At 42.4% G+C, this 25,899-nt stretch overlaps 1 protein-coding gene across 1 annotated transcript in view; it reads left to right on the top strand.

The window, feature by feature from the left end:
- The window catches only part of MSRA (methionine sulfoxide reductase A), a gene marked incomplete at its 5' end in the record, with an annotated part of 201,485 nt that overhangs the window by 4,986 nt on the left and 170,600 nt on the right, over positions 1-25,899 (top strand). Inside the window, one exon of the mRNA XM_009887947.1 lies at positions 25,238-25,357. Within this exon, the coding sequence (XP_009886249.1) occupies positions 25,238-25,357 (120 nt within the window). The remainder of the gene's footprint in view (positions 1-25,237; positions 25,358-25,899) is intronic.

The following is a 25,899-nucleotide window of genomic DNA, read 5'->3' as shown; positions in this document are numbered from 1 at the left end:
ATTTCCATCAGTACCATTGGAATCGTTTGCATATTTTAAACAAATTTAAATGCACTGCTGTATTATGCTCAGAAATATTTCTGGTCAGCGCTTCTGAATTTGCGTGCATGTTTTTCTTATCGACTGCTGCTATTGCAAGACTCCGGTTTATCCCAGAGCACCTCTCTATTCACTGGGTTTTCCGTGCTGCCTTAGTTCTCTAAGAGGAAGGATTGTGCATATGGTGCGTTCATAGAAGGGTTCTTATTACCTTTAGTAAAACCTGGCAAGATTTCAGCTTTGTAATTCTGACAGTTTTAAAATACGGGACTAAATTGTGTTGTATTTGCTTGACATGTACTGGCTAGTAATGGGATAATTGGTTTCTTGATGTAAACAAAATATAGACAGAAGTAGGATGTTAAGTAACTGATAAGATCTAATTACAGACATTTCTGAGTTGGCAGACAGATCCAAGCTTGCTCACCTTCTGCTCTGCACTTATTAGACAGCAGCACGTTCCAGTAATTCTATAGAGCCATATTATTGTCGTACTTTCCCTGAGTTATTGAGTCCTGTAGAGATTCAGCTGTACCCCGTGTGTTCCCGCAATTCCCACCGCTTCCAAAGGTTATTTTAAAACTAAAATAGGATTATACCAATTAGCTCCGGGCAGAGCCAGGGGTTTCTCAGCCTTTTCTCAGCTGCCTCTGCGATACTTTGAGAAAAGAAGACTGAGGGGGATCTTATCAACGCTTATCAACCCTTAAAGGGAGGGTGCCAGGGGGATGGGAACAGACTTTTCTCAGTGGTGCCCAGTGACAGGACAAGAGGGAGCGGGTACAAACTTGACCATAGGAAGTTCCATCTGAACCTGAGGAGGGCCTTCTCTGCTGTGAGGGCGGCAGAGCAGTGGCAGAGGCTGCCCAGAGAGGTGGGGGAGTCTCCCCCTCTGGAGCCATCCCAACCCCGCCTGGACGCCGTCCTGTGCCACTGCTGGAGGGGCCCCTGCTCTGGCGGGGGGGGCACTGGGGGAGCTCCAGAGGGACCTTCCAGCCCTGACCAGTCTGGGATGCTGTGATTCTGTGATACCTACGGATGTGGCTTACGCAGGTGGAAAGCTGAGCTCCTCAAAGAAGAACCACCAGGTTGGGTGGCTCAACCCTTTCTAATAAAGGCTCGATCTGGGCAACTTTTTAACTAAAAGAAAATAATTTCACTTGAAAGCAGGATGATGTATTTAAGAATTGATCACTTTCTATAGAGTTTCTTTTACTCATTCGTGAAAGATCTACTGGTGGCCACGTCAGATAAGAAAATGTGTTAAGAAGTCCTTTGGTCTGATTCAGTAACGTTTTTATGATGAGCTCTGTTCCTTTCACCAGGGAAAGGAAATCAGAGGAAGCAAAGTTTGGACCCCAAGAGAGATACCCTTTTTCCAGATAGTAAAAATAGAACAAACAATTTTTCTCTGTTGCTCAAAGAAAGGGAAGAAAACTTTAAACCACGCTACATGTCAGAAGATGTTATCTCTCTATCTGAAGAGAATGTAGGACTTCATGATGTTGAAACAGGTGTGTGTGCTGTGACCCAAATTGTGGGAGAAACGTCTACAGCAATATTACCAGATGTTACAAGGATCACATTGTGGAAGAATTGAGAGCCAGAGGGAATGTCTTCCAGAAGGGGTTCATGTTTCTCATGCTAATTCTCTTTCAACGTCTTGGAAGAGTGAAGGAAGTGTACTAAGTGGCTGGGCTTGCACAGCACTGAAATGTTAATGTTGTCCTCTGCTCACAAGGTGCTGTAAAAATGGGCACTGAACTTTCTGCAGTTCTGCAATGAGAAAATAAACCTATGAAGACATTTGCATCACAAAAAGGGACTGCCTAAAGGGGGGCTGCTTCGTCCGTAAACCAAATCCTGTTCCTATTCTTACCTTTGCAGTATGTTTACTAAAGAAATATATCCTTATTTCCCATTTTCTTTTTTTTATTTTCCAGATACTGACTTATAGCCAGTGTCTTTTTGTTGCCTCCTCCAGAGAGCTGAAACATAACCCAGTTCCCTGCCTCTGCTATCTGGTCCTGGTTCATCCTTATTGCCACCAGTGCCTAAACAACCTCTTCCTTGTCGTCTGGCTTGAAGTATGATGCTCTGGTTTGCTGGTCAAAACTTCAGGGGTTATGTCAGCTCTGAGAAATTACCAGGGAATGTTCTTTGTTTAGGATTTAAAAGTCTAACCAGGGAAGCCCTGAATTGAAAATTTTCCCGTAAGCCTGTTGTAAAATAAGGTGACAAACACAGAAATCAACATCATTCTGGGGCCTTTTAAAAATAAAAATGGTAATATTCAATTTCTCGTGTCGTGTCGCGGGCATTATGCCTTACGTGCTGGTGGTCTGATTCGATAACATTGTGCGTCAACTCTGCGGGAGCGTAAATGGCCGGTTGCAGAGCGCTCCGCGAAACAGACCCAGAGAAATACAAAATGCTACCGTCTGCTTGGTCTTTGCCAAGGACATTTCCTGGCATTTATAAACGCTAATAAGGGACAATAAAATATCCCTAATGCAAAGTGAAAGCTGTCCTTGATCAGCACAACCCTTCGAAACAGTGTTGGGTTTTTTTTTATTATTTCAAAGGATCCACATCTCTTTTTCTTTTTGCTTCTGAAAACAAAAGTAATGTGGCCTTCAAACACAATATCTGTCCTTCTCCATCAGGGACTTGTTAATGTTAATTTAGCTTTCTTGAGGTAATGAAGAATTTAGCTTTGTGCGGATTTCCACTTAGAGCGCGCATTGCACATTAGTGAGGATCTGGAGGTTTTTAAGAGTAAATCAGATCACAGCTTTTCAATCAATGATGTTCACCTTAAAACAGCCATTTAATTCTGTTTTGGGGACTTTCCCACTGAAATGAGTAGAAGAGACATAGTTAATTTGCATGGGGTTTGGGATAAGGCTCAGTGATCTTCAACAGTGGGAATTGTCTCTAACATACATTTTCTTTTCGATGCAGAAAGCCAGCGAGAGCACCTAGATTGCTTTAGCAATGCAAAAGCCTTGCAGAGCCGTAATTTCTTGCCAATGATAAATAGGGATATATCAGTGACTGGGATGAACATATGCTTGGCATCATTCTGAGTTGGTTTAAGTTTGAAATAGAAGTAAATTATCCCGTTAATGACTAGAGGCTGCCCTCATCAGATTTATGCTGCTTTGTGGGAGATATATCTGTGTGTGTGTGTCTGTGTTTATGTGCTGGGGTATATGATATACACACATACACATTCACCACCAGCATTTATCCTTTGATTCCTGTTAATAAAGCACAGAGCATGATGACATTGCATAAAACATACGGAACAGTGATGATTTATTCTATTCAGCTATGAAAAATGTGATGCTAATTGTCAGTAGTTACAACAGCAGAGAAAAAACATATAAGGAGGTTTTTGGAGGGATAAAATTGTGTTGTTTTGATAATTTTAGACATACTGTGACATTCACAAAGCATTGTCAGTGCATCTTGCAGATCCTAATGGATTTATCTTTACAATACTGCTGTCACAGCCTGGCAGTATTAGAACTGGGGATGTGAGACTGAGCAAATAGGGTCCTATATTAAAAAATATGGATTGCTTATTATTGGGTTATTCGGTTTGGGGTAATTAAGAGTGATTTTCCCGATTTTCAGGAATTTTTCTCACCTTATGAAGTTATTGGTGATCTCAAAAAAAGTGTCATTAGATATCTTGCTTAAAATCCAAGATGCAAAAATCTTCAGCCACTTTTAAAATACTTGCTCAGAAACGCTCCTGAAGCTTGGGGGAGTCAACCAGAATCTTTATATTGATTTCATCTGTGCTTTCTACTCATCGGGCTGGAATTAATCTCAATAGATTTTAGGTATGTAATCTAAAGTCATCTTCAAGAATTTCTCCCTAGTCAGAGAAAACACGTTTGGAGGTCAGTTCCTAACGTCTGTCTCAGAAAGGACTACATCACCCTCTGTAGGTGCCTCATTCTGTCAAACGCTATCTAAACACCTAGCTTAGACTAGGGCGAATTGACTCGTTTGCATAAATGTGTTGCAAGCGTTTTATGCCACTTGAGATGTTCTGGGGCATTGGAGACGTGCACAGGGGGCTGGCAGGGATGATACGCGTCTCACAGGAGATCCATGCTCTTCTGAACCGGGAGATGAAAGCCAGATAGGTTTTCTAGGACATCCCAAATGATATGACATACCTATGCTTAGGGATTCGAGGTCCTTTCCAACCTTGACCATTCTGTGATTCTGTGATATAAAGGCATCTAAATATAAGTGTAGCATGTATGTGAAATTGTCCTTGATCTCCAGCTTCCAAGGACGTGGCTCTACCTTTTGGCGTTTGTGGCCCTCATGCCAGTCTTGTGCAGAATTGCTGCAGAAGGCATCTCAGATGACACCAGGGGCTTTTTTTTTTACGCATCAATACTGAAGCCTGGATCAACACTGACTGTCAGGGGAGCTGGGACACCTTTTGTCACTTGTGAATGCCTGTTTGTATCTCTGAATTTGAGATCTAAATGTGGTTGTTCAAGCTGCATGCTTGAACACTCCCCACCTGGAGTACTGCATCCAGCTCTGGAGTCCCCAACATAAGAAGGACATGGACCTGCTGGAGCGTGTCCAGAGGAGAGCCACGAGGATGATGCGAGGGCTGGAGCACCTCTGCTATGAGGAGAGGCTGAGAGAGTTGGGGCTGTTCAGCCTGGAGAAGAGAAGGCTCCGGGGAGATCTTATTGCCGCCTTCCAGTGCCTAAAGGGGCTCCAGGAGAGCTGGGGCTCTCTGTTTTTTTTCTGGGAGATGCACATAAATCTTTTGTCTTTAGAAGAGAGTGAAAACTCCACACTCTAAGAGGGCCAGACAGCATTTTGTTCCAGATTTTTCTTCTAGAATACCACCTCACTTTGCTCTCTGTGCAGGACGCACTTTAGAAATGAAGTCAAAAATGCCCTTCAACATCTACAAGAGAGAAATAATATGATCAGTTTTTCAAATAAGATACGAACTAATCACAAAAAAAAAATCTGATTTGAGTTGAACTGTAAGTAATTTTGAAACAGCCGTAGTTATTTGTTTGTGAGCCAGGGAAAACAGCATGCAATATGTCAGGCTTTGAGATAAAATTTATTGGTGTGTCATTGGCTTAAATCCAACATTATGCTCATAAATAATATAATCCTAGTGTGACACATTTCTGCTTGAACCTTGACTGAAAATTATTGAGAATCATGTTATGAATTATGTAGTAGCAGTCATGCGTTCAAGTCAAAAGGATATAACTTGAGTGAAATGCTAAAATGTATTTGTAATTAGGTACACTATCTAAAGACGCGTAGTTGCAGGAAGGGCAAGGTGTCTTTCTGTTGTATCCAAAGGTGTAACATGGAGCCTCGCTGCAGACGCAGGCTGACGGTCATCCCGCTTTTTATTGACTCATTCTTCTGGGATGGGAAGTCTGATGTGGTTGAACGTTGTTGTCATCTGTATCACTCTCTTGTACGCTATTAGCACCGTCCTTTGTCTCTTCATTTGTACTAGCTCAATAGGACCCAAGGCTCCAGACAAACCTTGACAATAATGTATGGTCCAACTGCACAGCGGGATGGGAGTAACTCGGCGTTATTCAGTGGCACGTGCCTGACAAGTCAAGAAAGGGCAAACGCAGGGGCTTAAGCATCGAAATGCTTCTACTCAGACTCATCAAGTGTGATGGTGTTTGTCCCTGTGGCAGATAAAGAGATTATCAACTGGTTTGCTTTATGGAAGCCAATAAACCCAAGATCATTTTACTGTGCTGCTACATTGAAGATCTGGGCACATTTTTTAGATGTAGAAGGACTTTTGGTAGCTCACATGGTCCCTCTTCAAACCATTGTGTAGTGTGCTTGGCTGCAGTGGTTATTTCTAGTCTATTATAGAAATTCATACCTGGGTTCTTATCTTTTTTTCCTCCTTACTATTTCTTACTACTTTGTTCCCAGGCTGTCTTCTGGAGATGAAACCTGCGTGTGGTTCTGGGAATAGCTCATCCTGGACACCAGTCCTTCTAATCATGCTGTGAAGTAGAGGGAAATGTCACTCCCTCTGCTCTATGCTGTCCCCCAATATTCTCCTGGCAGGCCTTGTGTCCTCAAATATCCTGATGTGGTCTCACGTCATACCCCAAGGCACGCAGCCCACACCCTTCGTCTTATGCTATAGAAGCACCGCTCTAAATGGACTGACACTGATTTGAAACAAAACCCTAAATTGAGAATAGGTATGCGCACACGTACACACGACACTAATTACGCCTTAGTGCCATAGCTGAAATGTGTTTCGCTTGGGAAATGGAAGAACAAGGTTGTTGACTGTGTTTCCCATCTCAGAGCTTTAGCTTTTCTTAAATCTCCTAGATCTCATGCTGCGGTATATCCCGAAAGCAGGGAACAGCCGTGTTGCATGAATAAAGGAAGCCAGGCCATGAACCACCTGTGGTACAGGCTTATTGAGCCAACTGGAGATGACTATAGTGTGACAATGTGGCATCTGCGAAGAATTCATGACTACTCCTGACTTTTACTTGTAATAGTAGTGCACCTTCAGACAAAGAAGACTGTGTATAACCAGACACTTTTAATATGGATTTCCTCTTGCTGGCTGATATCTTCTGTATCCTATTTTTGCTTTCATCGCTAGACTTTTGAATAGGTACATGGGACAGTGCCAAATTTTATATTTTTATAAGGTATGTTTATACTTGATTTTTTTTTAAATCTTCAGTTAAAATAGTGCCCCTTACCTCATTTTAAAACTAATCTGGGTCCCCTCCAGTTGTTTGTTCCACAACTACAATTTGTGCTTTATGATGCCGTAGACCAAACCCGAGGGTAAAGCAAAGACTTTTGTAGCCTTGTGGTGCTTTTGTTGCTTTAACATACTTATTGACTCTATACAAATAATTTCTCAAGAATTCAAGGTACTGTGTGGATCCAAAATGGTTTGGAGCATGTGCTGGAGCTTACAGAAGTGCTATGTTGTTTGGAACCTGAGGCTATAAGAGTCTCTCAGATCTCAAGCAGTTGTGCTCTCCCTGGCTGCAGCCTGCTGTGACTCTAAGGCACTTTACTGATGACTCCATCAGTCATATTTTGCCCCCGAACTCCCTTCTTATACGCAGTTTTAGGAGGAGGGTAATATATGGATTTTAACTGATGCCTAAGTATGCAAATCCTTTCCCTGTCGATGCCTGTTGTTGGAAAGTGGAATAGGAACGACATAGAGAACAAAACAGAAATATTAATTGTGCCAGTGTATATTGTATGCTTTGCTGCACTGCTCAGGTCAAAAGAGATCTAGCAGAACTGAAGAAGCTTCAGAGGGGCAAAAAGGGTGATCGGAAGTATGGAGCATCTTTGTCGTGGTTTAACCCCAGCCGGCAACTAGGACCACGCAGCCATTCACTCGCTCCCCCCGCAGTGGGTTAGGGAGAAAATGGAGAAAAACAAAAATCAGCCTTGTGGGTTGAGATAAAGACAGTTTAGTAGGACAGTAATGGAAGAGAAAATAATAATGATGGTAAAAGAATATACCCAATGAGTGATGCAATGCAATTGCTCACCACCTGGTGATCAATTGCTCGGCCCGTCATGAGCAGTGACTCCCATCCCGAGCAGTGATTCCTGCCCCTCGCCCAACCCCCGTTTATAGACTGAGTACGATGTCTGTGGTATGGAACATTCCTCTGGGCAGCTTGTCCTGTCTGTGCTCCCTCTCAGCTTCTATGGGAAGCTGAAAAAGTCCTTGACTTAATTTAAGCGTTCCTTAGCAACAACTAGAACAAAATGTGTTATCAACATTATTCTGGTACTAAATCCCAAACACAGCAGCTACTAGGAAGAAAACTCTATTGCAGCTGAAACCAGGACAGTCTTCTATACAAGGAACGACAGGGTACACTAGGACTATCCAGTGTGAAAAAAAAACCCTAGTGGGGTATGAGAGGTCTACAGAGTGATGATAGGCATGGGGAATGTAAAAGGGAATTGATTTTGCAGAATATCTCCCCTTATAAGAAGTAGGGACCAGAAGAGAGGATGCACGTAGGAGCCAGTTTCAAAATAAATCAGAAAAGTTGGAATAAAATAAAGAAGAAAGGTCCACTGAGAGTTATTCAAACCACAGCAGGCTCAGGAAATCCTGCGAAAGTCAGAGAGTAGGACCACTGTACTGGCAAGTATTGTGCGTATTTGTCCCTTTCTTATTCTTCCCTGAGCTCCTGCTGTTGTCAACTGCGAGATGGATCCCTGTTAAGACATAGAATCATAGAATCATAGAATGGTTTAGGTTGGAAAGGACCTTAAAGAGCATCGAGTTCCAACCCCCCTGCCATGGGCAGGGACACCTCCCACCAGCCCAGGTTGCCCAAGGCCACCTCCAGCCTGGCCTTGAACACCTCCAGGGATGGGGCCTCAACAACCTCTCTGGGCAACCTGTTCCAGTGACATATACTGTGTGTCATATGTCACATATATCATGTGTGTATATCACATTGACTGCTTTTCTATTATAAATTAATTAAAGCTGTGGGGAGTCACATAGCTAGAACGTGTGCGCTGATTTGAAAATACGGGAGTCATTGCTGAAAATGGTGCTGAAAACCGTGCAAATGCAAGCCACAGCTGTCATTAGCTCCTGGTTGAGAAAAAATGATAAATTAAATATGCATGTGAGTCTTTTTCTGCTGGACAATAAAGCTGAGCAAGTTTTGCAAGCTCGGTTTGCATTCTAGTAATAGCACCTAACCTGCTTTGAAGTTGTATGTCAAAAAAAACCCCAACCCAAACCCCCAAATGAGGCAAACTGACTGATTGCACAGTGAATGCTGTAAAATAGGCAACAGCCCTTTCTGGATGCATGTCTAGCTTGGCATGGATGTGAGAGATGTCTCTGCCTCTGGGCTTGGAGAGCCGATGGGCTGAAGGCACAGCCTGGAGGGATCTCTTACTGCTTCCACCCTGGGGCAGCGCAGCTCTGGCTCTGTGACTGCGGCACCCGAGTTATCCACGCCTGGCTGGATAGCTACAGTTCCCCAAAATACACTGGTAGAAGGATCTCTGACCACAATTTGTATAAGCTAATTTATTATCCGCTTCAGTGTTCACTCTGTTGCATCTCCGGCTCATCTGTCACGTATCACTTTTGACTATTGATTTGTTCTCAAATGCAGTAGTGATAAGTAAGACATATTGCGTTGCTTTTGAAAAAAATTTCATAATTGCTGATTCAAAACCTGTGAAGAAAGAGAAAAATTCTGCTGCATACAAAAATAAGGGTATCTTTGCTTGTTCGAAGAGTTGCTGTACAGCGGCCGCATCCAGCTTCATGGGAAAGATGGGAATTTCCACCTTAGATGCCGTGGTGCTTCTTTAATGAATGAGAGCGCGTATGTCTATAGCCCATTATGAGGCTCTACCAAAAGTCGGCTTCAAGGCTAGAGAGGCTATTTATTTTGGCAAAAGTGTGCTGCTCCAGCCCTCAAACCAGCCAGAGGCTCTGTGCCTCCTGATGCCCTCCAACTTAACGTTCTGCCAACCGCAGCCAGAGCAGACCGGTCGTTTAGAGGATGTCTAAGAAATCCCGGGGGCTGGAGAGCGAGCAGGTCATGGACTTCGCTGTGCGTAATGGCAATTCCTTTGCCAAGCCATCAATGCAGCGCGGACACTCTGCCTCAACATTTATTATAGATACTTTATTTTCAAGAGTGACATACTGTGTTTTGGGGGAATGAGTGCACGTCAAGTACTGCATAAATGGTAAATGAGTAACCACATATCTATTTGGCCTCTGCCTGTTCCTCTGGATATAAATTAGTTTTTCTATAACAATCTTCTCTGGAATTTTCTTGAGTAATTGTCTTTTTGGGGGTGGATAGGAAAGAGTTATTCTCTTTTGCAAGTGAGAACGTACCATAATTTTATTGGCTACTAACGGATGAGAGAATAACTCTTGGAAATTCTACGTTTCCATTAAGAATAGCTGTGGTTCAAAACAGATTAATTTTAATGATCTTCTAGGTAGACTTAGAAGGCATTTTAAGGAAGTTTGGGCTTTTATTGGAAAAGGGTTAAGGGTATGTTTCTGTGGAGCTGGGGAAAGGAGGACTAAAGGGCTGCTTGTTGAATTGGCTTGTTATTTGAATGTAATTATTTTTCACTCCTGAGCAATTATAGATTGTAAGTTTAAATAATTGTCAGGGTGCCTACAGCTTTCTATTGTTGTCGAAAATCTAAGGTTATAAATAAAATAAGTAATATGAGATTGCTTTTTCTGAATGTGTCTATGGCAGTTAAATTAACTTAGCAATAGTTATCAAAAAAGGAAAGAAAAGGCAAGATTTCTATTCCTTGCAGCAAACAAACTTTGTAAACAAGTTGTTATTTTCTGCAGCACAGCCCTAAAAGTGATTCTTATTTTGCTGGTAACCAAATGTTTGTGGTGCTTTGCTTGTATAATAGTAGAATATATTTTGTTTTGCTTCTATATATTTCAAGCTCCCTAAGGTTGCCGAGAGATTACAGAGATTTTCACAAGACCGGGGTAAGGCTTCGCTGTTACTGCAGAGATGAATTTATATGAAAGATACAGTTTCAAGAGAATCAAATGGATTACACAGCGCTGATGACATCTCTTATTTTATGTGTACATCAAGTTCTAGTTGAGTAGCAGAGCACTAAAGTGTGTCAAATGACCGAGGATGATCTTAAATGAATCTCTGCCAAGTGTTGGAATGCTTAGAGCAAAGGAAGATCACAAAATGATTTGAAAGCCTCAAATCAATGACTGAAGTAAAGATGTGACGCTTTGCAATGAAGCAAATAATCAGGTTGATGATAGGACCGTGTAGCTCTGTCTCAATCTCTTTCACATATTATTGTACCAGAGGTTCTTTTTATCCCTAACAGACTTCTGAAAGGTAATATATTAAGAAACTACTCCCTTCTTCAAAGGAGATAGAAAAGTGGTTAGGCCGAATTTATCTGTGCACAAGCTGGCATAATTTATTCTTTATTGACTGTATCCTTGGACATTCGGCTGTGTTAATTCAGACTAAGATTTGGTTCCACTTTTGGACACTTCGGAGGTGTGCAAAGAGCTTCTGATGCTTTTATTCATACTCATCACATTTTCATTGATCCAATAGTTTATTTTATAAGGGAAATTAAACAGAGTAAATAGTTAAAGGAGTCAGAATTTTGACCATAAACCCTGACATTTTTTAATGTGTCCTTGGGAGTCTTCAGTCCTCACCTTTGTGGCCAAGAAATACAAGGTCCCTACAGTAATTCTTAAGACTCCTCTTTAATCAATTAGACATGAAAGACATGCAAATTTAATCCAAATATTTTGCACTTAAGGACTGATTGTTCTTACTTTGTGAATACCACTTCTTTCTGCAGGTCATAGCCATTTTTGGTGCAATATAGCTTTGTATGTGGTTCAGTTGTTCATGGAAAATGATGCCCTGTTGTTCCCAGCCATGAGCATTCACTCAGTTGCATTCCCAAATCCCCAAACAAGAAAGAAAACATGTATTTATTGGATTCCAATTCCTGAATCGTACAATTTGTGACAGTTCTCGTTCGTGTTTATGGAATGTACTGGTATGAATGGCCCTGTAAATAGAAAACTATACTTTTGGAGAGGTTGCTGGTTTGTTCTGCGTTTGTACCGAGAACTCAGCACAATGGAATTCAAATCTGCGATGAAGGCTTTTATGTGCTGTGGTTTTGAAAATAGCAACACCACTAGTGATAGAAACAAGCCTCAGAGAGAAAATCTTTTACAGTCTGCATTCAGGCTTGAATTCCCGAAGCCCCTTCTCATCTCATTTTTCCCAGTTCTACACCCGTCTAACTATAATGGAATTGATTACTTATACAATGCCAAATAAACAGAATTAGTTCCGTTTCAGGAATGAAACTCTATCAAAGAACAAAATAATTTTTTATAAGATGGAAATCATCAAGAGTGAGACATTCAACTATTTTTTGGATGAATTCTCTATTCTTAAACATTTTTGATTTCTCTTGTCCCATGGCTGATCTTGACTGGTCCTATCCTCAACCTAACAAATATCAAGATCACCACTTGGTATATCTGGCTCAACACGTTAAAGCAATCACAAATCAAGATTTTCTGTATTTTTGGAATCAGTTCTCTGTTTTGTCTTTTTTTCCACATTACTATATTGCAGCTACATTCCACTGAAAGAAGACAAATAAGACGAAACTTGCTACATTTTATCTAGATGAAGTTTTACTGAAGGATACAAACCAACCAAAACATGGGAATGAGAAAGTCAGAAAGTACATAGTTTCATGAAGTGGTGTTTCTGTCACCCAATATTTGCAGCATGAAAAAGAGATACTTTGAACAAAGACCTTTTAGTTGGGATCCTTTGGTATTTTTCCAAAGGGGATTCTTTGCTTTGCTTTGGGACCACTCATACCTCAGTTGTGGAGCACTTAAAGTAATAATTCATAAATTATGGTTCATGTGAGGCTTAATTATGCTTTGATGTTTTTTGGATGAAAGGAGCTAAATACATGCGAATTACTGTTTTGTGTTCTAGAGGAGGCAGGAAACCTGGTTCCCCAGATCCAAACGTCCCCTGCCAGGCGTCCTCCCATGGCGTATTCCCACACTGGTGTCCGTTTGGGAGCTGGGAAGTAAAGCCCGTGAATTGTATGTGTGTGTTTGGGCCTAACGAACCCTGCACATTTTCCAACTCCTTTTACCTTTCTCTCCTAATTAAGAAAATGCTGAGTGTGGTTAATGCAGAACAAATAGATGCAGAAGATTGATTAGGAATAAAGCCTGTAACCCAAAACTAAGGAAGAAGGCAGAGCCGCAGAAGCGGTTGGCTTTCTTCATGCTTGCAAGATCTACTTCTCTTCCCTCGATGAAGGGATAGAGTGTACCATGAGTAAGTTTGCTGATGACACAAAACTGGGAGTGGTGGCTGACATGCCAGAAGGCTGTGCCACCGTACAGCGTGACCTGGACAGGCTGGAGAGTTGGGCAGAGAGGAACCTAATGGAATCCAACCAGGGCAAGTGTGGGGTCCTGCATCTGGGGAGGAATAATCCCATGCACCACTACAGGTTGGGGGCTGACCTCCTGGAGAGCAGCTCTGTGGAAAGGGACCTGGGAGTCCTGGTGGACAACAGGATGCCTATGAGCCGGCAATGTGCCCTGGCGGCCAAGAAGGCAAATGGCATCCTGGGGGGCATCAAGAAGAGTGTGGCCAGCAGGTCGAGGGAGGTCATCCTCCCCCTCTGCTCTGCCCTGGTGAGGCCACATCTGGGGTGCTGTGCCCAGTTTGGGGCTCCCTGGGTCAAGAAGGACCGGGCACTGCTGGAGAGGGTCCAGCAAAGGGCTACGGAGATGCTGAGGGGACTGGAGCATCTTTCTTATGAGGAAAGGCTGAAGGACTTGGGGCTTTTGAGTCTAGAAAAAAAGAACACTGAGTGGGGATCTTATCAATGCTTATCAGTCCTTCAAGGGAGGGTGCCGGGGGGATGGGGATAGTCTGTTTCCAGTGGTGCCCAGTGACAGGACAAGAGGGAACGGGCACAAAGGTGACCATGGGCAGTTCCATCTCCACCTGAGGAGGGCCTTCTCTGCTGTGAGGGCGGCAGAGCAGTGGCACAGGCTGCCCAGAGAGGGGGGGGAGTCTCCCCCTCTGGAGCCATCCCAAACCCGCCTGGACGCCGTCCTGTGCCACTGCTGGAGGTGCCCCTGCTCTGGCGGGGGGTGGCACTGGGGGAGCTCCAGAGGTCCCTCCAACCCTCACCAGTCTGGGAGTCTGGGATTCTGTAATGATTCACAGTGTTAGTTCTGATTCTTTAAACCCAAGATGCATTTCTGAACGGTTCAGGTGCAGCTCACAGGTGACAGTTATGTTGCACAGTTGTCCTCCCAGCTCTGCCGGGTGGAGGTGGGCGTCATGGGTACAGGGACAGTCTGTTGAAACTCTGAAGGTCAGAAGGTTTGGCTTTTGCATATTATCCTCCCAGTGTATAATGAGAACCTTTCAGATCGGCGTAAATGATTTTTTGAGTGGGCTGTATCTTCCAGTTTGTGGCAATTAGACGCAAGAAGTTTCCCAGCAGAGAATTTTGATGATGGAATTTTCTTATTATGTGGACTCACCAGAGAACACTTTTGTTGACAATCAGGATAAAATTGGTTTAAATATTCCTGCTTATTGGGTGGGGAAAGGCAGCGAACAAGGCCATCTTTGAAAGTATTTTGATACACTGAGTTGTGTATATCCCTGCTCTCTGCTGGTTAAGATCAAAATTGCATTTAAATGGGAATATCTGAAACCTCTATAACTGTGCAGTTTAGAGCAACTGTGGTTTGTGCCTTATTAACATTCTTGATACTGGCTTCAGATTTATTTAAATCCTGTTGATTTTGTATTATTTATAACTTGTAGCACGCTTTCATGATGGATTGAATAAACACATTTTAAGAATCATTTTCTATCTCTCTCTCTTTAGTGCTTTTCCCAGTTTGAGTGCTGTTGTCTTACAGGGTTTTTCGAAAGTCATACTTATACTTATGACATGTTACGCATATTTTTCATGCTGAAAACATGGCAGTTTTTCTCTTGACAGTAAAATATTCCCTTTCTATTATGGTAGTCTGCTTTTTCTTTTACAATAATTCTAATCTGTTGTGCGGATTTTATACAAACATATATACGTACATACACAAACATGTGCCCGCACGCACTTCGGATGTCAGCAGCTCCCGTTCAGGCAGAAATGAATTGCCTGGCCATTTGTTAATTTGAATGAACATGAGGCTTCTGCTTCTCCTATGGAAAAAGAAGCAAACCCAACAGTTTCTCTGGGAATTCATGCAGCGTGAACAGAACACATCTTGGCAAAATGGTGAGCCAAGAAATTCCTCTTTAGTTGCTCTGTTAGGCAAACTGCATTTTAAATTTCTTGCCGAGGGCTTTGTTTGACTTGCCCCAGGCAAGCTGTTCAACATATTTATCAACCCTGTTGTAGCATTAGAGCCAACGCTTATCTAGGAAGATCATCCGCTTAATGCCATCTGTCATCAGGAGTTTTATTTCTTTCAGCTGAGCTTGTTCTCCATTTCAGTCTTTTTATACTCCTCCCAACCATTTCTTAGTTGATTGTTTCCCAGTGATCTCAAATATTCTGTGATTGCTCAAATATTCTGTGGTTGCTGCATGCTAAACCCCTAAAGACATCAATAATACAAGTTTACTTTAAATCCTGATTGATAACATTAATCCTATATGCATCCAGATGGCTCACCAAAGAGCCCTACATATTACAGTGTTATGTAAAAGACAATATTGCATTTCAATCTGAATCTGGAATTCTTTCCAGATTCTCGACAGGAATTTGAAAAAATTCAGAACAAAGGCTCTGGGGTAATTCATGCTGTATTTTTATCTTGGTGCCTATGAGGACATGGCTTTGATCATTTTTGATTTTCAGGCCCTTATTGACTCTTGTGTAAGCGCACAGGTGGTATGAAAGCGTTCACCAAAGCTGTATTCACTCACTTTACATGTGATTGTGAGATCCAGTTCTACTTTCGGATTTGTGTTCACAACCCCAGTGAAGCCAAAGGGACCGGCATATTTCCTTGTAGAGAACAAAATTTAACTTTCTGGAAGTTTGGTGCTATTGAGTTACATAAAATCAAGAAAAATTATTGCAACCAGGTGTACAACTACTGTGTATAGACTGTATGCAGACTGGATGTTCTCCTGGGTTGCCAGGACATCCTGATCTCCTTCTTGTCCGAACTGGGAGTCTGCTGGCTCCCATCGCAGCTTCCTTGTTGCCTGCTTATCCATCTTCTCTTTAGGGGAGGGAACACAATGGTGCCTACCAAGGTCTCATGCTGACCTTTCATGGTGAAGCCAAGTCACCCCCTTCAACCTGCAAAGTACTAAAAATTAATGGTCCCCACAGTTTCAGAGCACACAGCATAAATATCTCTTTGGCTCAGTACTTAGAAATATCAGTACTTGGACTGACTTCAATTAATCAGCTGCACCAACTGCTCCATACGATTTTTTAAAGAGAAAAATGCCAATCACAGTATTTGACGGAAACGTGTGAAATGAGCGTTATTATATAGGTATATAACTTTCTGAGGTTCGATTTATTCCTTTCCAGTTGGGGGAAAAAAAATCATTTCAGTTCAGAGCAGCTGAGCATTTCCTTCTCCAGATTTTATAGAGGTAACTAAATCAATCGTATTCGAAATTTGGGCCAAGTCCTCTACTGGCCAAGAGAAGCGGGGATACTGGCAGCTGTGTCTTCGGCTCCCGGAGAGCTGCTGGCTGGAGCGAGATGCATTGAGGTAGGCCGGTGGGATGTACTGTTGGCTGTCCTTTACTGCTTCAACGTATAGGAGCAGCCTGTGCCCCCAGCTACTTTTTGGCTGGGTACTGTAGCGTTTGAGCAGCTGGCAGAATCATTGCTTCTAGGGTTTCAGAACATAAGCTGGCACCAGAGCTGGTCTCCTCTCTCTAGCGTGCTCCCGAGCTTTGGGTAGATCTTATCCCACTCCTTCCTCTAATCTGGGGTTAGGGATGAGTTTTCCAGGGCACCTTGCTCTTTGTTCTTTCAGCGTACCAGCAGGTTTTATTTTTCCGAGTATATATTTAAAACTGACATTTTCCCCTACTTAGTGGAATCGTAAATTCTAAAATCCCGTTAACAGAAGGAGGAGCGGGATCCATATCCTTTGCAGTTCATCTTCTGCAGTGAAGCATTGCTATCAACCTGGCATGGAAACAGCTTCTTAATCTGCTGCATGGAAAAGTGCCTTGAAGTGTGGGTGGAGGGATTGCAGGCGGTGGGCCAGAAAAGACTTGGCATGCCAGTGGAATAATGCGTTCATTCTTCAGAATGTGACAAAAAGAGTCTTCTGGATGTCCTGTCGGGCTGCTGGGAGGGAAGGGGAGAGAGGATGCTTATAAATAAAGCTGGCAGGAGCGAAAGGTCGTTGGGTAGACAGGCAGAAGTCAGGTTGTGTGTGCACCTGATGCCCAGCGGAGAAGGATAGACCACAAAGGTAAAGGACAAAGGCATTAAAAAAATGCTCCACAAGTGAAAATACCATATACGTGTGTGTGTTTCAGAGAAAATATGAAAATCATCTGGTATATAAAAACAATGCTGTGAGTTTCTTTCAATGGAAAGCTGAGAGTCCCTGAAGCATCAGCAGCTATGGAGCTCAGAACTTAATAGACTTTAATTAGCGCAGAATGAGTGCGTCTTGTGAGGTTTTAGTTTGGATCAGGGATGCCCTTCTGATGCAAATTTGCTGTTTGTGCTGATTTACATAATGGAATCATAAATAGGAATTTACATCGGGGAACTTGCATGGAAACTGAGTGTTATTCAAAGAACGGATGTCGGAGAAGGGGCTGAGAACAACGGCGAGTAAAGGTTATGTCTGCGGGACCACGCGGCTTCTTGTAGGAGTGGCAAATTGAACGTTGCAGAAATTTCAACCAAGTTTTCCAATCTGTTTTTTTTGTTTGTTTGTTTCTGTGTCTATTGCAGGCAGTACACAAAATAAAGAACATTATTACGAGGATAGATAGCTTTTTAATTAGTAATTTTGCTTAGGATTCATACGGGTTATGCTGCAACATAGACTACTACATCTGAGCTCTACTACTACATCTAGACTACTACATGCTGGTCTCTTTATAGCTGCGGAAGAGAAACAGGCAACTTTCGGACACAAATCACTATGTTTTGGGGGTTTTGATTCAACTGTGGATTCAAAGACTTCCAGGTTTTTGTCTTGTCTGCGTATGGGGTATGGGCTTGTTTCTCTTGCCTTAAAATATGCCACCAGTTATGTGTGAGAGGGCCAGGAGCATTTTGCCTGGCCTCAGGATGCCTTTGAAGAAAGGCACGTGTCTCTCCCAAGTCCTGTGTCCTCAGCCTAGTGTAGATAGGTGTGTTAGATACCCTAAAGCACCTCAAATGACCCCGGATGTCTCAATTTAGGCAAATAAATTAGTCCCTGAATGTATGAGCTCCCGGTGCAGTCAATGGAGACCTAATCAATATGGTTAACGTAATCTTTAAACCATTCATCTCACTAGGAAGTAGACACCTGGGGTTCAATTCTGCTCGGTTTATCTCTGTGAATATTGCAAAATTATTGCAGATTATCTTTTACAACGGGATGCTTGTCTCTTTTCCAGAGGAACGCTTTGCTTTCATTATTTTAGAAAAATACTTCATCTTATGCTAACTATTTTTTAACAAATATGCAAATGAGCTGGGTTGCCTATGGAAACACGTGTTCCTTGGCTGAGCGTCAGGCTGTGTACAAAAAGAGTTGTTCAGAAGATATGTATGTGTATGCATATATGAAGAGAATAGTTTGAGAAAATGGATGTGGATGCTAGAAAGGAATAAGGGTAACAGCATTCATTCCCAAATTGTATGATTAATATTATTTGTAGGGACGAATGAACCTTTAAAGATTGCCATTTGAATCCGTTTGGTTTTGAAGTTCAAAAGCAAAAAAATCTTTAAATACCTTTTGAAATTCCAATTAAGAGTCAGTCAAAACCCATCACTGAAAGAATAGTTTTTGTTTTACAAATTAGCAATTAAAAAGTGACAAATATCTTCAAGGCTTAAACACCCTTCTGCAATATCCATTATGTTCGAATCCTACTTTTTCTGGGAACATGAGTACATTCCCCAGTATTTCCTTTTTTTTCCCTTTCTCTTAGGAATGCCTCCGGAAGCTCTCTATCTCACTCTAAAGCTGCACTCACTTCACCAGTACTGGGGATTATGCAAATTATCTCATGAGTAGTTTAAAATCACATTCATGTTTTCTAGTTTCAAATTATAATAATGCGGGTGGCTTATTTTGCTTTTATGTTTCTTTTCCTGCTGTTTTTGTCCTTTGAGTTTTATATACTTATTTAATTGTTTCATTTATTTATATCTTCCGGTTTCTTACTAAACTAGTAACAAATACGGAAAATAAACTTTTTTTTTTTGTACTACAAGAGCATGTGAAGTCTTGAACTGAGATTATTTTCCTGTTTTAGTAATCGGTGTTCATGTTAAACATGGCTTAAGGCAGCCAGCGCTCTGAAGAACAGGCGTTCCATGAGCTGATGTGTCTTAACTCTGGAATATTATGGGGGGTTTTATTGTTAATATTTCTTTCCTTGTGACAATTTCTCTGTAGAACATGGTACCACTTTAGCAGAATAACAAACATCAACCGCTGAATGTATTAATACTGTGGAAAGCAATTTAGGATGGTATTGTTGTAAATTATGTCCCTTTACTAGCAGGTTGTTTTATTATGACAAAGATTTCAATTTTATCTGTTCTCATGGATGTGAGGATTTATTGTTAGTGCAAGGTGCCAGCGTACTTGAGAAATGATGAGAATAGTTCACCAAGTGAATAAAATGTCTGTCTCTCAGAGGAAGGTGGGCAGAATGAATTCAGACATAAACTGCAAGAAGAAAAAGTGAAAGAAACCGTGATGAGGATGTGGGTCACTAGGTCAAACCAACAGGTCAGAGAGGGCTATCAATGGGAGAATCCTAAAGAATAGTTATTGATCAAAGAGAGTCAGTGACCACTGCCCTGATGATCAGTAATTTCAGACAGTGCAGTTAGGGATTTATTGAGCATTAAAATTCTTGAAATAAATAGGAAATGAATGAGCATTTCTACTTTGTATTTGAAGTTGGGTCTATATCTGAATCGTAGACCTTAAAGATTATCTAGTTCCAACGACCCTGCCGTGGGCAGGGACACCTCCCACCAGCCCAGGTTGCTCAAAACCCCATCCAACCTGGCCTTGAACATCTCCAGGGATGGGGTCTCTGCAGTTTCCCAGGGCAACCTGTTCCAGTGCCTCACCACCCTCAGGGTGAATTTTTTTTTCCTAGTATCTAATCTAAGTCTCCCCTCTTCCAGTTTAAAGCCATTCCTCATCCTATTCCTACATCCCCTTGTAAAAAGTCCCACTCCAGCTGTCTTATAGGTGCCCTTCAGATACTGGAAAGCTGCTATAAGGTCTCCCTGGAGCCTTCTCCAGGATGAGCAACCCCAACTCTCACAGTTTGTCTTCATAGCAGAGGTGCTCCAAACCTCTGATCATCTTCGTGGCCCTCCTCTGGCCATGCTCTAAGAGGTCCATGTCCTTGTTATGTTGAGGGCTCCAGAGCTGGATGCAGTATTCCAGGTGGGGTCTCATTGAACTCAAACTTGAATTGGGGTTGTGTCCTTAATTTTGGGTTACTCATTTGCAGTCAGGTGTGATCCTAGGAATATGTTGTGGGAAGAACTTTGAGTCTGTACAATTCCCTGGCATAGATGACATAGCTCATTCCCCACCCCTCAGCATGCATGTCCAGCCAATGTTAGTTCGATAAATCCTTTCTGCAAGGGTTTCGGTGTGACCTGCTGCAGACACAGCTGGGATTTTAGGCAGCTGGAACTCAAACTTCCCTTGTAATATTAAGGATGCACTGAAGTATTAGTGTTGGGCTGAAGTTTATTTTCTGTGCTTCGCATGCAGATACAGACTTGGGATCTAACCAACAACCCACAAAACAAATGAAAAGCACCCTTGGAAGCAGTCTAATATTGCCTAAGTCTGCCCACTTCTATGTGAGCTCCAATGCCCTCTTCTGCCCTCTGCCTACGTCCAACCGCCAGAAAACTACTGAAAGGTGTCTGTTTTTTCAGGACAACATGTTTGGGTGAACACTGTCATGGGAAGTAGGGAAGAATCTGATGAATTCTGGGACCACCAAGTTTAGACAGTCCTAAAAAATAAGCAGAACAACTGTGCAGTGTGTGTAGTTAATTTTAAATTTAAGATAGATGAGATTTAAGTGGATCCTGCCTCCTTCGTCTTTTGGGGTTGCATATCTGAACACAAAAATTTCTTTTGTTGACAGAGTAAACTATGATTATCAGAAGGAACAAAGTCTGTTAGAGCAGACTAGATGGCCATGGAAAAGCTGTGTTCCTAACTTTTCCTTAGCTTGCAATGGAATGGAAATACCTTTTTTGGGACCTGTGATATACTTGGTATAAACAGGCCTTTCACATAATTAAACAATTGTCCCAGTCATGTTTTTTTAAAATGATGTTTTCTCTTCTGTGTTGACTTTAGCAAAATCAGAGGAACTATTCAAATAGATTCTTCATCACAGTCTAATTCTGTAATGCCTCCAAAATGTCCTCATGGATAAAGCAGTATGAAGACGTAGTCAAGATCTAGCTACACCTGTAAGGCTGGGGATGAGGGGAAAAGAACTGCAGACAGGATTCATGAAGCTCAAGGGTTTTATTTTAACAGAAATTTGCCCTCCTACCCCAAGCTGTGTGTGCTCATGTTTGCCTCTGAACTTTGTTTCCATATGCCCCTTCGGTATGAAAAAGTCAAGACTTTGCATACCCTCCGTGTTAAAGTATTGTTACTGAGTTATTGCCTACGTGCTTCACATCACTCAAATGGACTGTGGCAGGAATTTTGGCAGGATGCATGTGGTATTTTTACAAGGAATTTGCAGACATAACCTCTGTTCACATGCAGTTTTACGTGCACGTATGAGAAACATGGATAAAAGTATACTTCCAAGCAGTTATTTGGTTAAAGACTCAAAGTCTATGTCTAAACTATGTGTTCAAAGGCTGTCTTCACAATGGGCTGAGGAGCACTTCCCTGGTCACTGCTCCAGGCTCCCTCTCATCTGTCACCCGACTGTTGGGAGGAGACATGGTGTCGCGGATGGAAGTATTTGACACGGTTAGGATTTGGTAGAGATTCACACTTTATTAGTGATTTGAGGTAGATCAAGAGGTTCAGTTTTAGCAGCGCTGTATCATTAACCGATTTAAAGGCTTACAAAGTGATTTAACAAAATAACTAAACAGTGCCTTAAGTACAGATTCGAAGACGGCAAGATCGACACTAACCTACTATGAGGTATCCCCAATCATTACATATACATATAAGCAAAAAAACAGAGAGAGAGAGATATAAGCAAAACATACAAAGACGTGCGTGGACGCGCGTGCACGCACACACACGCAGAGGTCCCCGATTGCTGGGATTGGGAATTTCTTAATAGCAGGTGGCCCTCACAATCCGAAAGGTACGGCTTTTAAGTCCTACATGTGCATGGATGGACAGAAGAACATCCACATCCATAAAGATAACATGTATATCACAAACATATAGGTGGAGAGCATCCCAACTCAGGGCAGGTACTGGCCACAGCCTGCTGTAATCCAGAAGAGCTCAAAGGGTCTTTACTAGAACAGCTACTTATAGGATCCGAGATAATTGACTTTCATCAGGTAATTTTCCCCTGTGGCCCAGCTCAGACAATGGACTATTCCGGTACTTTCCACCGGTTCCACAAGCCTAGGACTTGCTAGGACTTGGGGTCCTGGTACCTCCCCCTCTGTGGTCACATTCATAGAATCATAGAATGGTTTAGGTTGGAAAGGACCTTGAAGATCATCGAGTTCCACCCCCCCTGCCATGGGCAGGGACACCTCCCACCAGCCCAGGTTGCCCAAGGCCACCTCCAGCCTGGCCTTGAACACCTCCAGGGATGGGGCCTCAGCAACCTCTCTGGGCAACCTGTGCCAGTGCCTCACCACCCTCACAGGGAAAAACTTCTGCCTAATGTTTAATCTAAACCTGTCCTCTTCCAGTTTAGAGCCATTCCCCCTCGTCCTGTCACTCCATGCCCCAGTAAAAAGTCCCTCCCCAGCTCTCCTGTAGGCCCTTTAGGGACTGGAAGGCCACAATAAGGTCTCTCCAGAACCTTCTCTTCTCCAGGCTGGATAGCCCCAACTCTCTCAGCCTCTCCTCATAGGAGAGGTGCTCCAGTCCTTGCAGCATCTTTGTGGCTCTCCTCTGGACCCACTCGAGCAGGTGCACGTCCTTCTTATGTTGAGGACTCCAGAGCTGGACGCAGTACTCCAGGTGGGGTCTCACGAGAGTGGAGTAGAGGGGCCAAATCCCCTCCTTTGACCTGCTGGCCACACTTCTTCTGATGCAGCCCAGGATACAGTTGGCCTTCTGGGCTGCGATCGCACATTGCTGACTCATGCTGAGCCTCTGGTCAGTCAGCACCCCCAGGTCCTTCTCCTCAGGGCTGCAATCCATATGTTGTCAGGACTGATCGATTATAGTTACTATTCTTCAAGCGGTAGGAGCCATGGGGGACCGGGTGCACTAAAGGGCTGCCATAGGGTTTTAGTCTGTTGCTCTCCACCTTTTCTTTCTTTCATGTTAGACCATTGTGCATCGTTCTGCTCCGTAATATTATCATGTGGCCCATGTGGGGAGGAAATTATGCCAAGTACCGAGGGGCCTGAAAGGGGGCGGGGGGTTGCACCACCACACACGGGCATGTGCTGTGCCCCTTATACATCCTCTGACTTCTGTGGGAAGGAAACCTGAGCGGCAGGGATTGCTGATGTTCTCTTCTTACCCTCTTGATTTGGACCATGACAGGACCACAGCTGCCGTTCGTACTGTGCGCCATGAGCAGTGTGACGTGTGAAACCTGTCTCACTCAATATCAATTGACTCAACCGAGGGGCATAAGTACTGGAGAACTTCTCAGACTTAACTGAGATGAAATAGTGACCTCAGGTACAGAAATACACTCTAGTTTAAGTCACCATTAGATAGGTGATGTGTGAGTGACTGAAAAATTTCTCAGATTAGAATTCTGGATTGTTCTTTCTGCAAAACTGGGAGGGAATTTCAAGAGAGGTCCTACAGCAGTTTGCCACCAGCCTAATTTAGCTGAGGAAGCCAAGTCTAATAGCCATAGCTGTCTCTGTAGTCAAGGGAGAATGACTGCAATGTGATCAGCAATTTGTATCTTCTGGGGGCTGAATTGTCCTCAGGAGATGCCTTCCTCTTCCCACGGTCTCCAGTAGCAGGCGAGCCTCCTAATTTATGTGGCTTCCTTGAACACCTGAATTAGAACAACGAATCTCGGTCATTACTTCTGTAATTTTTGGTCCATTGCAGCCTTAATGTGAAGTTAATCTCAGAAGTTTCAAAGAAAGAACATGCGTTTGGGAGCCATCATAGCTGATAGAAGGGACTGCTTTGTTTTAGTCGTACTTTGAAGGAATGTTTCTGTAATCTTTTAACCCATCATATCTGCAGTATTATCAATAGAAAACCTATCATGGATCATTGATTTCTAAGTGTATTAAATATTTAGCTTATTTTTACTGCCTTTTATTCCAAATCATTTAGTAAGGGAAGAGTAAAAGGAAGTATGTTGTCATTGAAAGAGAAAATAGATGGTCCATAATAAGGGATAAGCTGACCAATACTAGAGTGTACACGACACGGTTCAGCTTTAGAGAGTCTCCCAAATTGTAGCTAATGTTTCTTAACTATTTGAGCTATCAGAGAACTGTGAACGTTAGTCTTGTTTCTTCCTTTCCCCCTGGCTTTCATGGAATGTGCCTGATTCCTATTGCCAGGGGAGTTTTGCTCATTTACACCTGTTGACAGTCTGATGTCCTTCGATAATTGGCCACGTGGGCGAATGACTACCAAAATTTTGTCTGAACATCAAATATCCGCATGCATAAATTGTTAAACAAAAGCGTTTTTCCTCCTGTACAGCATATAATTTAATCCATTATTACTGCCACCTTTAAAGACTGCATATGCCTGAAAGCAGAAAATTAAATAACTGTTTGCCATTAATACAAATTATTGTGTTTTGACAGCTTGCTAATCAACTAAAGTAAAAATGGTGCTGTACAAATAGCGCAATTGCCTTTTAAGTAACTTTTTTTTTATGTGCATGAGAATTCTCCTTGTTGGGGCCTTTGAACCCTTATAGGATTTGTCCTCTGTGAGATGTTAATATTCAGAAGCATAAATAAAGCTTTATTTGAGTTGTGCTGTGATGCAGAATGCATTTCTCGGTATAGTTACTCTATGCATCATCTTGGGAAAGATTTGACCATGGTGTGCTGGCTATAGATGTTAGTTCCACTATGGACTGTATCAATTAAAGTGCAAATGAGTGATTCGGTATTGAGCGGATTTTGACATAACGATATGTACTTTATTATTCAGGTATGGGCTGTTTCTGGGGAGCCGAGAGGAAGTTTTGGCGCCAGAAGGGAGTCTACTCCACTCAAGTGGGTTACGCGGGAGGGTATACTCCGAATCCTACCTACAAAGAGGTCTGTTCAGGTAAGTCTTTCTCTTTGGTTTTTAAGGATTGTGAGTAGAATCCTGTCAGATTATGAGTGAGGATGAAAAGTAAAATGAGTGACCGCAGCGACTAAAGAGAATTGGTGTTTGGTCAACCCCGGTATTGGCCTTGCAGCCTAAACTGTAATTAAAACTATGGTATGCCCATCCCATTGTTATCTCCTAATAATGGGTTAACGCGTGTATAAATATTCTGAGGAAAAAGAAAAAAATAGTTTCTTCAGGAAATGAATTCTGTTTCTAATTATGCAAATGTATTCCTCAGAAAAAGCTTTTCTAGAGAGTTTTGATTTTGCTTTTGTCTGTATCTGAGTAGGAATAAAAATCCAGAAGCACACATTCATTCTTCTTCTTTCCATATAACCTAGAGGTTGTATGGAGAAATCTAAATTTCTCATTTGTGTTATTATTAATAATTTGTTAAATTTGTATATAGTTCAATGCACGGCATCTTACCATTCCCATGCCAAACCCTTATATTTATTTTTCATTGCGCTCTTATACTAATTCTTTTACGGGAC

This window comes from Charadrius vociferus, unplaced genomic scaffold (assembly GCF_000708025.1).
Source record: "Charadrius vociferus isolate BGI_N301 unplaced genomic scaffold, ASM70802v2 scaffold36, whole genome shotgun sequence".
Taxonomy (NCBI): Eukaryota; Metazoa; Chordata; class Aves; order Charadriiformes; family Charadriidae; genus Charadrius; species Charadrius vociferus.
The sequence above is the reverse complement of the archived record's forward strand: the minus strand, read 5'-3'. Positions and strand labels throughout refer to the sequence as shown.